The 13,637-nt window shown below is 38.2% G+C and overlaps 1 protein-coding gene across 1 annotated transcript in view; it reads left to right on the top strand.

Annotated features, from left to right (window-relative positions):
- Window positions 1-13,637, top strand: part of LOC310953349 (VPS10 domain-containing receptor SorCS1-like) — a gene marked incomplete at its 5' end in the record, with an annotated part of 42,645 nt that overhangs the window by 7,393 nt on the left and 21,615 nt on the right. The window contains 4 exons of the mRNA XM_083922363.1: window positions 8,015-8,082; window positions 8,660-8,759; window positions 8,951-9,109; window positions 10,497-10,570. Coding sequence (XP_083778489.1) covers window positions 8,015-8,082; window positions 8,660-8,759; window positions 8,951-9,109; window positions 10,497-10,570 — 401 coding nt within the window. The remainder of the gene's footprint in view (window positions 1-8,014; window positions 8,083-8,659; window positions 8,760-8,950; window positions 9,110-10,496; window positions 10,571-13,637) is intronic.

Here is a 13,637-nt window from a genome sequence, read left to right as displayed (position 1 = left end):
GCAGGCAGCACACTGTATTATTTATAAGATATCACAGGTGATGGATTTTTAACAAAAAATAAAAAGGAGCTCATGTCCTAATTGTGTTCAGACGCATGATGTCATCACAGTTTGAAATGGGTACCATCTTCCTCCCCTTTTCCTTCCTATCTTGCAGTTTTTGGGCCAAAACAATAGATATCCTTATAGCATCCAGGACATTTCTTTGAGTTTTTGTTAAACAAAATAATCAAAGTTTTCTATATCTCACTGGCTCACAATTGGCTCTTCAGTATTTACGACTTTTGGTGCTTTTTCTTTAGGACTCCCCATTTCTTGGTAAAAAGTGGACCTCGTAATCTTTATCTACTCTAAGTTGGTGGCCACTCCTGTGTGCTCAAAACTGTATGTGTCTGTAACATTGTTTTTACATCTTTGGCAAAGGGTTTTCTTTTCTTCTGCTTTGAGCAACATCAGGGAACAGCCTCTCAATTCTTAAAATGCCTTCTCCATCTTACAGCCATTGAATGTTTATGCCCTACTCAAGAGTACTCTTTCGGAGCTTCTCCTTAGCTGCCTTCAAATTTGAGACGGGCCAGGGACAGTAGTAGGGTAGTTTCATACAATTTCTTTGTTGTTTCTGACTGGTATTCTCCAGTTCAATTTTAAAACTTTACTCAAGGTCCAACATTCATTGCTGGAGTATCTGCTGTTATCTTTCATGTTGTTGAGCTGGGTCTACAGGCTTGTACTGTGAAAATCAGTAAGCTGTCAGTCCTGTCCATTCAATGCAAACGTCTATCTTGTTTTACTGAAATCATTTCAGTCAGTAGTCAGTCGTTATTCTCCATTGTCTTATGGAGAGCAAGAGGCTCCCATAGCTCAACTACATGTACTTGAGAAAAATGTTACTGCTACGACAAGTGTCATGTTGTTACTGCTGTAAGTATCCAGAGACATTTATATTTGTGAGACAAAAAGGGGTAAACAATCAGGTAAAGATGAAACACAGCAAGGGTTATTTCACTATGGAGGGAATTTGGATTCTAGCTCATGAGATTTACCTCGACTTCAGAATGCAGAATGTGCTGATGGATGTCAGGAACTCTTCAGTACAACTCTTTAAATATAATAATTTATTATTTATGCCATAGTTACTACAGAAATTGCAGCTTGCCCCACTACAGCATTATCTAATCTGCCTGGTCAGCCCTGCCTCTCCATGTTGTACCTTTTAGGGGGAGGAATGGGGGAGTTAATATGAGAAATGGTTAAATTCAATTTAGTACCCTTTTCACCATTTAAACCCCCCCATACACACACATTGATTCTGTCTGTTCAGCATGCCATTGCAAACAGCCCTGTTCTAGACACTGTGATGCATGAAGCTTCCTGCATATAGGATGTTGACATGCTCAGACAACCCTGTGGCCGATGCTGTCAGTACGGACCCCCACCAGCTCCCCTCACTCCGGGGTGGCTATGATGGACAGGCTGCTGGCGGAGGGTGGCTGTTTGTTTCATGGGGTGAACATCACACATACTGCTAAAGAAACATAAATGAATTCATGAAATACACGTTAATGAGAAGTGTAACACCACCACTCAACCTAAGACCACTGAAGACAAAGAATAATTTTTTTCCTCACAAATTCCAGGTGTGGCATTGCCTACATTTCATGGATGAACAAAGGGATTTTTTTTTAAAGCTCAGCACTGTGCAGATATGGTACGACTGGCAGGCTGAGTTCAGCTCTGCCAAGCCACCAATCCTTCCTGTGGTGAGATTCTCTAACGCCTTGAAATCTTGCAGAGACGGTGTCTTTATCTGCAGGCTTGCCTCCCACCCAGGTTTCTTCTCTTCTCCACTGAGTGCTGTCCAATAGCACAAAAATTCCATAAAATCTGGCATAGGTTTTGTTCATGACCAAGACAGAGTTGATTTGGCTGGAACAATGCATAAGGAGATCTTTCCATTTATTTATTTTGTTGCAGATAAGTCTTTGTGTTGGCACTTCTTTGTGTTCACTTAATACATCCTTCCTTTAGGTCATAACTCTAGATTACCTACGCTAATTATGATGAAATTTCACACAAATGTCCAATAGGATAAAAGGACATAAAATAGCATTCATATTCAAAAGGTCAAAGATCAACTTTGCTGTGACATTATGTTCTGCAAAAACACTTTTCTGGCCAGTATTCAATGCCATAACTCAGGAAAAGAAGGGGAGTTTATGGCAATATTTCACATCTGGTCAAATACTGAATAGGTGACACTAAGGCAAAGTTAAATGACTGACCTGATACTAAACTCTCCTGTTTAAATTATACTAAGGCTTAAACATACTTTCTGTTTCTATCTACACAGGCTAATGTATTTGGTGTGAAAAGCCCCATTTTTAATTTAACCAAGTATCCAATATCATTAATAAATGGCTGGTATTTGCAACAATCCAAACTGCTTGAAAATAGGTTGGAAGTTCACAGAGTAATGTTAGACCTCCTGCCTCAATGGGCATTATTACATGCATTAGGACATGCAGTTCTGCTGTGCCAATATGGCAGCAGCATATGGGCAGAGGCATACAAGCGTAAGGTGCTAATTCCAAATGGTATATGTGTTCTGCCTGTTTTCACTGTTTCACTGTTCTTCAAACAAAAATGACTGATGGGTCTTTTGAAATCTATGTTCATGTGTTCAGCTGGTTGGTATGTTTTAAATTAAAACCAATACAGTCAGCTCTTCAGTACTCCATCTAAGAATCAAAAACTTTGGCGCTGTTGTTGTCAGTATACTGTTTTTTGCCATTGCTCAGTCCCCTCTCATTTTGTGTTTCAGTACCATTTCATTTTACGGTGGCCACCTGCATTACTCATTCATACAGTATGATTTGCACCATCTGGCTGCTGTAAGAAAAGCCTCACATTCAAAAGCCTAACTTTGATTTACTCACTGAAGTTTTCTTTTTGGATTTATAGTGATGCAAAAACAGTTGGTGTCAAACACTGTTGGTGAGCCTATACAGTAAGCAGACATATGGGCAAGAGAAATCCTTCCCCAGCATATTACTCTAATCAGCTGTTTAACTTTATTTATGTCAGAAAAAATGTATTAAAGAGTCCAGGGAGCTTTTAGTTTGTCAACATGAAACTAATCTTCTACCATCGCACTCAGCACTTTCAAACAGCTGAAGAGTTACTAGTAGTTTAGAAAAAAAAAAGCTCCTCAAAGTGCAGGGTGCAACTTTTTGGTTGAGTTGAAATAACCCACCCTCTTGCTTTCTAATCTTGCCTGCATTGATCAGACCCCCTCCTCGTGCACACTGAAGCTTCTAAGCTCAGCGGGCTGCCGTAGCCTAGCTGCTGAACCAGCCTTGACTTTCATTTATGGTGAAGAAGCAAATGGTGCGAGAGCAGAAGTCAGACGGAAAGCCGTTTCAGATGACTTGTCAACCAAGCTGCTACTTCCACGCAGTGTGGTTGTCTCCACATGGCGAGTCCAATAAAGTCAGACACTTTCTATTCTGCCTAAAAAGCTGTAGCTATAACTTGGAGCATCTGTTCTCTGTCCATTTAAAATTGCAATTATTTGATGTTAACAAATCAGTGGCATTTCTGCCAGGATAGTAGTATGTATCAGTCACATTAGCTGAACTTTATTACTTCAAGAATCAGATGTTTTAAAAACTTCCAGTCATATTAATACCCTTCAAGTGCTTAAAGCAATGACCAAATATCACTGTGATTCCATTCGTCTTTGAGGTTTTATTGGAACACCAATAGTTTTGGTTTTTTTTTTTGGTGCAAAGTCATACCGTGAAGTCTCTTTACTGTATAATTCATGATTGCTGTGACCTGCTATCCATGTGAGAGCCAACAGCTCTGACTTCAAACAACCTAGCTCCAGCACAGCAGCTGGTCTACGAGGAAATGTTGCCCTTGTTAATGAAGTGATATAAATTGATGTGGCAGACAAAAGTCTCTGTACCTTACATGTGTCACTGAGGTGGTATTGAAATATGAGGATGTGCTTTCCTGCTGGCTTTTGTTGCTGCAGCGTGAGTCACTGGGCCATAAACAACATAACAAAAATAGACAATTATTTCTTCATTAAAGAAATTAAATGATCTTATTTAATGTGGGGATTTTATCAAGTGAAGTTTCATGCTTTATAATATACTGGCCCCTGGCATCTTTAAATTTGCTCGCCAAACTGTGTTTTTTTTTATACCTTGAACAATTTGACATCTAGTGTCACCAATTATCACTAATTTGAATATCATCACTCCACAAACTTGTATGTCCTATGAAAATGTGAAATTTAAATAATAATAAGTAAAGCTGCTATAATCAGGTAGATTTAGATCAACAATGGACCACATATAATTACCACCCAATTTAACAGTTTCCATCAAGTCTGCAGAGACTTTTGGCATCTTTTAAAGTTCCCATATTATGCTTTTTTTCTCTCAAACACTTTTTAGCACCTGTTTCTTTAAGCCCCCCTCCTGCAAAAAACCTGGGCTAATTGGTCAGCGTTCTTTGGTCTTCCACCTCTGCACTCTTGGCGTCTCTGCAACGTCATTGCAGCCAGGAAATTACTGTATCTGCACTTTTTACCCTGTGACATCACAACAGTACGGAAGTCCTGACAGCTCATTTAAAGGCACAGTTTCTGACTACGGGCTGTTTTGTTGACATTGTTTATGCTCCCCAACTTTAATGCTCTATAGCTGTACAGTGAATTTTTTTTGCTTATTCCTTTTCATGGTCAAAGGTGAGCTAAAGCCTAACACATCATTCACTGGGCAAAGGGCAGGGAAACACATCAGTTTTTTGATACTTCATATTTGTCTTTTGTTATTAATATTCCAGTTAGTAACTCCTGTAACAATTGTTTTTATGGACTCATCCATCTGTTTAATTGCACTTGCGCAATGTGATGTCAGTTTATTGATGAGGCAACTTAATTCCAACAGCTGATGAGGCTGGCTCAACGGGGTTGGTGAGGGTGTGAATGAATCATAATGTGTATTCCATCACTCCTTTCATTTTTCTCAGGTGTTCATTTTGATATCCCACCCCTTTACGTCTTTATACAACGCCGTCATTTCTCAACAGTAATCTCCCCACTCTAAGCCCTTTAAGTCACCATTAAGCCTCTATTCATTCTTACATAATGATCAAATTCATCCCAGTCCATTTACCTCCAAGGTTTAAGATTTACAAAGGATTAGAGGTTGAAAAATCAATTTGCTTACTCTTGGATGTCAAGTAATCCAGTTTGGAGTCTAATGGGCTGTGCACTACATGGTAGTTGCCTGGCATCAAATGTGATACCTTTGTTGCAATTCAAAGGTATGCTAATACGTTTGGCATTATTATTTAAATCCACAGGGTAAATTCTGCAACTGTACAGTGTATGGTGTAAGCACTAAAAGAAGTCCAGTGATTTTTAAATAACAATTTAATGGTTTGTGTGACACGCTGAACTTCAAACAACTGCTTCACACAGATATATCTACAAAGTGAATATTGTATCACTGTATTGATGCCTTAACTGCAACCATGGGGCTTCACCTTTCACTTTCAACATCCCTCAGAACGCAGGAAACTTTTCCAGCCAGCAAAGTTGAATGCAAATTATATCTGACTATAATCTTGGATCCCTCCCAAGCAAATGCATAAAGTTAATTGCCATACAGAATGGGGGATATATTTTGTCCTAATTTTCAGACTGCTGCGGGCTGTTTTATTGCGTATGACAGTGTCCATGAGGGTATGACTTTTGGAAGGTATAAAGGCCATTTTTATTGGAAGACTATAAATCTCTGCAACCCAGTCTGGAGATATGGTACCATAGTTATAACAAGCTACAAGGGTTATTTCTGAACTAGCCCACACATAAAAGGTTTCATACATTTAGCACAAAGTAATGGCATCAGAGCTTTATTACCCAGCTTATTCACAAAGAAGGCAGATAATTAGGAAATAAAGCAAAACGGTGAAGTTGAAATTCATTATATTAACAGCAAGAGTTTCCTTAGGAACTTGTGGTACTTTATTTATAAACAGAGATATTGTGTAGGCAAAGACACATGTTTATGACAGAAAACATAAATAATGATAAGTGTGCAGGACATGAAACAGTTTTTAGGACAATGTAAAACACTGAATAGTTTATGTTGAGTTGAAACAATTATGGAAAAATGTTGGAAAAATAGAAAGCAATATATTTTTATCGCTTGTCATTTGTGAGGATCTGCTCCTTTTCCGTGGTTTATACAATTGTAAATATATCTTTGGTAATTGGATTTTTGGTCGGAAAAAACAAGACATTTAGAGATGTTCTCTTAGGCTCTGGGGAATTAAAAATCTCAACAGGAGATGATAATACTTGTTTATTATCCTAGGCTTATGGCCTTGGAAAAGAAAGTGTTCTCTAGTCTGGTGGTCTGTACGGTGTGCTTTGACGTTTTTGTAGCGCCTGCCACAGGGCAACAGGTCAAACAGGTGGTGTTCAGGTTGAGAAGAGTCCTTAAAAATGTTTTTCGGCTCTCCGGAAACAGCGGGAGCTGGAGATGTCTACCGAAAAGGGCAGAGGGCAGCCGATGATTTTCTGTGCAATGTTGACGGCCCTCTGAAGAGTTCTCCTGTCTGCTGTTGAGCAGTCTTTATACCACTCTTTATTGGTGATTCTGTTTATTGATTCAAAAATTAAAAATATGAATTAAGAGAATCAGAGTTGCCAGTATTCAGGACAGAGCATGTGGAACAGTGTTTTCTATTTGAGTTTCTTTGATTGAGTTTTGTGGTGCTGCAACAGTAAAGTATTTCTGCAGGCAGTTAGTATTGACTAATTTAGCTGAGATGCTATGTTTTTTTAAAATTGATTTTATAGCTGCTGGAGTCGACTGTACATAAGGGACCTGGAAATGCCTCACATGTGTGCGTGGAGTGTCTGATAGAGTTTTAACAGGCTTTTTTTAGTAGAGATGAAGACGATTGACTGCTGTTTCTACAAACTGCACAAGCAAGGTTTTCAAAAGTTCAATTTTCTTGTTTACATGATGGAGTTCTTACTTGTTATAGAGAATGTTACCCCAAACCCTCGTAACAGTTGATAATTAGAGGATAGCTATGAAAAGATGCCCAGAGAGGCTTCCCCAGAGAGCTATATCATCTGCAGATTTTACGATTGCACAGTGCAGGCAGCGAACTGCTTGAGTAATTCATTTGTGAAAAGGGTGAAGGGCACAGTGTGAACAACAAACTGTTTTTGTGTAAAGGACTGTTGAGATTTAATAAAATGTCATTGTGGAAAAATACATCATTTTGGACAGAAATTATTTTAATACTGCGGTTTTACCTCATATTTTTACCTCACTGACAAAAAAGGAAATTAAGTTAAATGTTTGTAAACATGGTTCTATGCATCAGTTATCATGCAAATACAAATGCACAGGCTTTGATTTAGCTATTGAGTGTCTTTTCAAATCAAACAGAAGAAAATGCAAATGTCCACAGTGAACCGTTGATTCATATCTGGGGTAATTTACAAGACATCTGTAAACAGCTTTTTATGTATATTAAGTAAACCCTGTTTATTGTAAACCACATACGACACTTTTTATGATCCTCTTCAAAAAAGATGTCCATGATATTTATGAGGTCCATCTCTCTGTGCCTGAAATGAATTATAGTCGACTTATTTATTCATGTAGTCATAGTCTACCAGTGGCAATGTTTGCTGCTAGTCTACTGGGTCTTTGAAACCATTATAGCATGGATATGTGGTCAGCTTTTCCTCAGAGAATATGTACAAGGTTTATAACATTACAACAACTAAAGCAATGGGTTGACAAGCCATCGCGTGTTGTTGGGTTTTTAATAAAGCTGTGGCTGACTGGGATCTTAATAGTGTGCGTGGACGGCTCAGCTCTTCTGTTTTACTGTGACACTTTATTGCTGCTATTCACAAAACTGATGATACCACTCCTGTGTGCTATAATCTGTTTGATCTGTTTCATAGGTGATCCTCATGTTGACGAAGTACTATGACTTCAACTCTGGCAGAGTAACAGAGAGTTCTTTATGGAGGTAAGATCATCTGTCTGGTGGCTACACATGATTTCAAATTGATTGTTTCAGAAATCTGCAACAGAAAAGGAATTCCTTCTGTTTGGGGTGTCAGAGACACCAGCTGTTAAACATGGTTAAATAAAATGCTTTTTTAAAACATGCTTTATATCTGTGCATGATGTCAGCATGAGAATACATTTCTTTGTCTGTGACTGACTTTTTGGCAGTTAAAATAAACCAAACATTTTAAAGCTTTCAGCCAATAGGCAAATACATTCTCCATCTCAGTTCAAAAACATGAACATCACAAACATTAAATTATGTTTTACCCCAAAGCCTCAATAATAACAATGACAATAATATCTCACCCCCTTGCCATGTATGCCACACAGGATATTCTTGTTTATTTTGATAATTAAAAAAATATCCATTCATCTAGCAAATTGCTTCTGCTGTTGCAATTTTCTGCTTGCCTGAAATGCTTAATGATACCATCAGCATCTTAACTAGTAGGTGTTTCTCCTCTCTCCTTTACTCCTTTACCACCACAACCTACTTACTGTCTTCCTGTACTATCTTTATAATTGACTTTTAGGTCAACCGATTATGGGACCACATATGAGAAGCTTAATGAGAAAGTCGGACTAAAGACCATCCTGAGCTACTTGTACGTGAGTCCAAACAACAAAAGGAAGGTAAGTTCCCACATGCATCTTGCGGAACTCTGCCTAGATTGAATACATTTTTATCATTTTCACTACAGCCCTGCAGGAGTCTGCACCACGCGTCTGTTCCAAGCAGCGCACAAGCACACATAAGCCCTGTGGAATGGATGCTGTCAAGGTGGGCTGCAGATTCCCACTTCTCCTTTCTTGTCTCGTCTCAGATCATGTTACTTACCGACCCGGAGGTGGAGAACAGCCTGCTCATTAGCCTTGACGAGGGGGCGACCTATCAGAAACACAGCTTAGCCTTTGATATCCTCAGCCTGCTTTTTCACCCAGAGCAGGAGGACTGGATCCTGGCTTACAGCCACGACCAAAAGGTAACGTTGTAGATGTCAGGTAGCATGAAATAGCTGGAATAAAAACTGAAAATGTGACAGAAAGAAAAAAATCTCTGGCTGCTGAATAAGGACTGTTGTATAGGGTTTACTTGCTGCTTATCATGCATGTTAGCTTGGAGTGAGTGTTCTGCCATATTGTTGATAAGTCCAATAATATATGACAAACCTGCTGGATCACAACTAAATTAATATCTCTCTAAAATTATACAAAGCATAGGTTGTGGTCGCAGTCCAAAGCATTCATTTTGATAATAGCTTTCAGGACCTGGTCTTCATGAGCAGAGACATCTGCCACTTAAGCCAAGCCTGCAGTTGCCAAAATAGAAGCAGCTGATCACCTGCTCCCCTAAACAAGTTATAAGGTCTGGCTCTAGACACTGAATGGATGTGTCCCAGACAACACAGGGCAAAGTTAACAAGGAAGACGTGCCCAAACAATCCCCATCTCACGCAAAAACACACAATTGTAAGCATAAACACACACTCTTCATTACGCTGTGTGAGAAACCTGCTGTCAGTTTCACTCAACACCACAGACATCAAACCTGGCCTTCCCAGCCTGCTATTGGAAGACTTGATTTTCCGAAAGAAAAACAGCCAAGGTCTGAGAAGTGAGATAAATGGTGCAGGGAGGAAGATGAAAGCTTTGTTGAGAACCATCGACAGGGTCAAAATGAAGACGCTCTAGAGAAGTTTTGCCTTCGGGTCATTCTGTACATCTTTGTAAAGCTAAATTTCATCTGTTCTTCCCCCTTCTAACTGCTAAAATTGATCTTAGTTGGGTTTTATTTTACATGTGATAATCTGTCATGTCTTTTAAAAGTTTAAAGCTCTTAGATGAGTCAAAATGATGTTGCTTATCCTTGTTAATCTCCAATCTTAAAATGCATGCAGCCCGGTCATTATGGTAAGATGACAGGCCTTGTGAATGCTTGGACACATCTGGACAAGTCTATTGGCTTTTTAGAATAGAACGACTACAATGACAGTTAAATGAGTGATTTTATAACACCAATTAGGTCGAAATCCTGCTGCGTTACTGTAAGAAGGGGACACTTTCATCTTAATACAGAGGCCAATTTGTTCCCCCTTCCCTCCTTTCCAAGGCGCCAGAATGAATAATCTTTTAATAACATTTTTTGTGTCACTGTTTTTACAGGAAGTTATGGATTTTCTCATCACGCATTTTCACAAAGTATGCACTCCAATATGCAAAGCAACATCAACACATTGACGCCACATAATCTACAAATCTTAGACAGCTGCTTGATAATACAGTTGGACATAAATCAGGGAATAATTCTGACTTGGAACATTATTCTTATACTGTAACTCATTTGCTTAATGCATTCCTCTCATTTTTCAGCTTTATGTCTCTGTTGAATTTGGGAGGAGATGGCAGCTTGTGCACGACAGCGTCGTCCCCAACAGATTCTACTGGTGAGATCAACAATCAGTCTTTTGCACAGGGATTTTCTCTCTGCAAGAGAAATGCTGCAGTATTTGATATTTTCCAAACACAATATGAATAATAGACAAGCACAGAACAATTATGCATTAATTAATAAAAATGTATGCATTTTTAGCATTCTGTTCACAGCAGTCGTGCAGAGTGGAAATGCTTTCACTGTACATATTTACATGCTCTATAAATTATGTATCTACATATTTATTTATATGTATGTTTTTGCTGAACATACTGCGTCTATATTGTAGACAGAAATATCACCAAAACCAAAAATGTTATTGTGTCAGATTTGAACTTATTAACAAGTTTAGAGTGTCGTGTGTACTTTTAAGAAATGTCATGAAATTTAAACAATTGATTACATTTGTTATTACAGGGGTGAAAGAAGTACTCAGATCCTTTACTTTAAGCTAGGGTAGGCAGTTTGTTTTGGTGCCATGATAACCGTTAAACATATAAGTCAAGTGGTCTGAGTTAAAAGTAGACTTTTAACTCAGACCACTCGTCTTGGCTCGTCTTGGCTTGGTTAACAGGCTTTAAAAAATCTAGCATGTGACAATCACACGTCATTTTAGGGAGAAGGCATTCCTATTTGCAGATCTACAAATGCGGATGTGCATACAGGTCTCTTCGGATGGTGAAAGTTTGATTCAGAATGTCCTGCAGAATAAGTCGCTATTTCAGTATTGGCAACAAACGCCTACACTGCAGAGCAACCCAAAAGAGGGAAGATGGACTCGGACCGATTAAAAATGAAGTCCAAAAGAGAGTATGACAATAAACGCAATAAATCATCAACATTAGCAAATAATTTCCAGAGATGGAGAGGAAATGCTAATAGTTTAGCCTTCTGCCAACTGTAGCCAAAGGCTCATGGCTGTGACTAATTCAAGTTCATGTTTATGTAGCTAGTTAGAGCCTCGAATTAAAGTATATCATCTCAAGGGGCTTTTCAGGCTAAGTTTGCAAAAGAAAACCAGGATGGTAATTATGGAATTGCCGCTATAAGATGGCATCTCAATCACGATCAAGATCGGTATGATTGAAATGATAATAGTCTGTAGGTTACTGGATGAAGCGCATACATATGCCCTTGTAGCATGTTAATCTGGTGGGAGGGGCACAGGACAGAGAGGGAAGAGCTGTAGAAGGAGGGCTTTTTTTCAGATACTGCCGTTTTTTATGCCTTTTCATGAAAGCTGCCTACCCCAGCTTTAAGTCAAAGCACCAGTTCAGCAAAAATACTTGATTCTCCTCTGTTTCAATTATCAGCAAAAGTGACTTAATTATCAAAATTAGAAGTATTTTGTCCCCTTTGACTAATAGATTATCATACGTATATAACATTATTCAATTGTTAACATTTATGCATATCATTTTTGGTGGAACTGCTCACGACACATTTACATCTGAAACATGTACAACACATCTGTTTATGTAAAGTCTTTATTTGGTTATTACAGTTGTGAGATAAATGTATGCATAAATTAAATTAACTTTGTTTTCCCCCACTGATTACAGTAAGATTTAATAAATTCAATCCCATGACACATTTTAATCCCATTGCTTTTATTATTAAATGCCAAACCAAGCTATGTTTTTAATGTAAGAAGATCTTTTTTCATGATTTATTTTTACATAAATGTACTAAACATCTAGTTAACATAGTGATTAATATTGGATCTGCTGAATGCAATCTGCTCATGAAATATTGTTGGGATAATGTTGGGATACCACCGCATTGCAAATCAAATCATATCCAAATATTATCAGTTTGTAATTTATTTAGTATAATTCTGTGGAATGAGCTCTTATGGTGTGGCAGAGAGCTTCCGGGTGTCTCTTGGAGTGTTTTAGCCTTATTAGCTGTTGGGTGCTGCAGGGAATATGGCCCAGGATACATTTATAAATTATAATGCTTTTTATAGTTGTTGGCTGCAGCATCTCTTTTGCACATATAACTAAAGAAGCAGAATCACTGATTAATCAAGGAGGTTGAAGTGAACTACAGTACAGTAACTTCCACAAGACTTCTGACCCTCTAATTGTGTGTGGTTAATTAGGTGTATTATTTATTGTGTTGTGCAATACAAATACAAATTCCCAGCCCACGTGGACTGAAGACACCAAACATTTTTTTTAGTAATCATCCATCCAATCCATAAAAACCCATCAGAAATGAAGGGCACATTAATAAAACATGTAGCCCCTAAATCATCACATAAAGGGTAATAAAACATGATCAGTCATCTTCTGTCTCACCTAAATCTCATAACAAAGCCCTTTCTCTTCAGGGGAGTAATTAGGCCTTTTTCTGTAGCTAATGGTTAAAGTGCCTGAGCTCACATGTGCATGCAGTCATCCTTGACTATCTTGGCTCTACATTGTGGTCGTTTTTCATGAGTTCATGTCAGTTATTTAGGTTTCTACCAAACATCAACAAACCATCTTCCATCATACATCAGGAACAATTTGCACTGAGGTTCCTAATGATTACAGCCTGTTTTAAGAAGATAAACAACACATGAATTATACCAGATAAAGATTTGACCTGGGTTAATATGGGATATTATCAAGTCAGGTAGGCATAAAATGTATATTCTGTACGGTTACAGTTTTACACTATATTAATATATATCGCATATTTTATTATTCACACCTTCAGTTTATATCCTTATTAAAGACAACGGTGTCTGAGATTTTCTTTTTGCGTTACAAGATGATCAATCAAAGACCTAATTTTTGATGTTCACACATGCTCTTCCTTTTATCTTCGAAGGATATGTCAAACAAAACATGCCAGGAAGAACAAAACAAATCGCTCCCCACACCATCAGAAGAATTTCGCATCACATCCTGCACTGTTCATCTTATCTGAAAACAAATCTGACAAATGTGATTTACAAAAACATGTTAACAGCCTAGGCAGATGAACTGGTATGTGTTAGTTATGTGAGAACACAGTGTAACATTGCAGGGCTTTATTTAAGAGCAAGCGCTGCTGTTCACTGATAGAATTGGATGAAGTATTTGACATAA

The sequence above is a fragment of the Echiichthys vipera genome (genome assembly GCF_963691815.1).
Source record: "Echiichthys vipera genome assembly, chromosome: 11".
In the NCBI taxonomy this organism is placed as follows: domain Eukaryota; kingdom Metazoa; phylum Chordata; class Actinopteri; order Perciformes; family Trachinidae; genus Echiichthys; species Echiichthys vipera.
The sequence above is the reverse complement of the archived record's forward strand: the minus strand, read 5'-3'. Positions and strand labels throughout refer to the sequence as shown.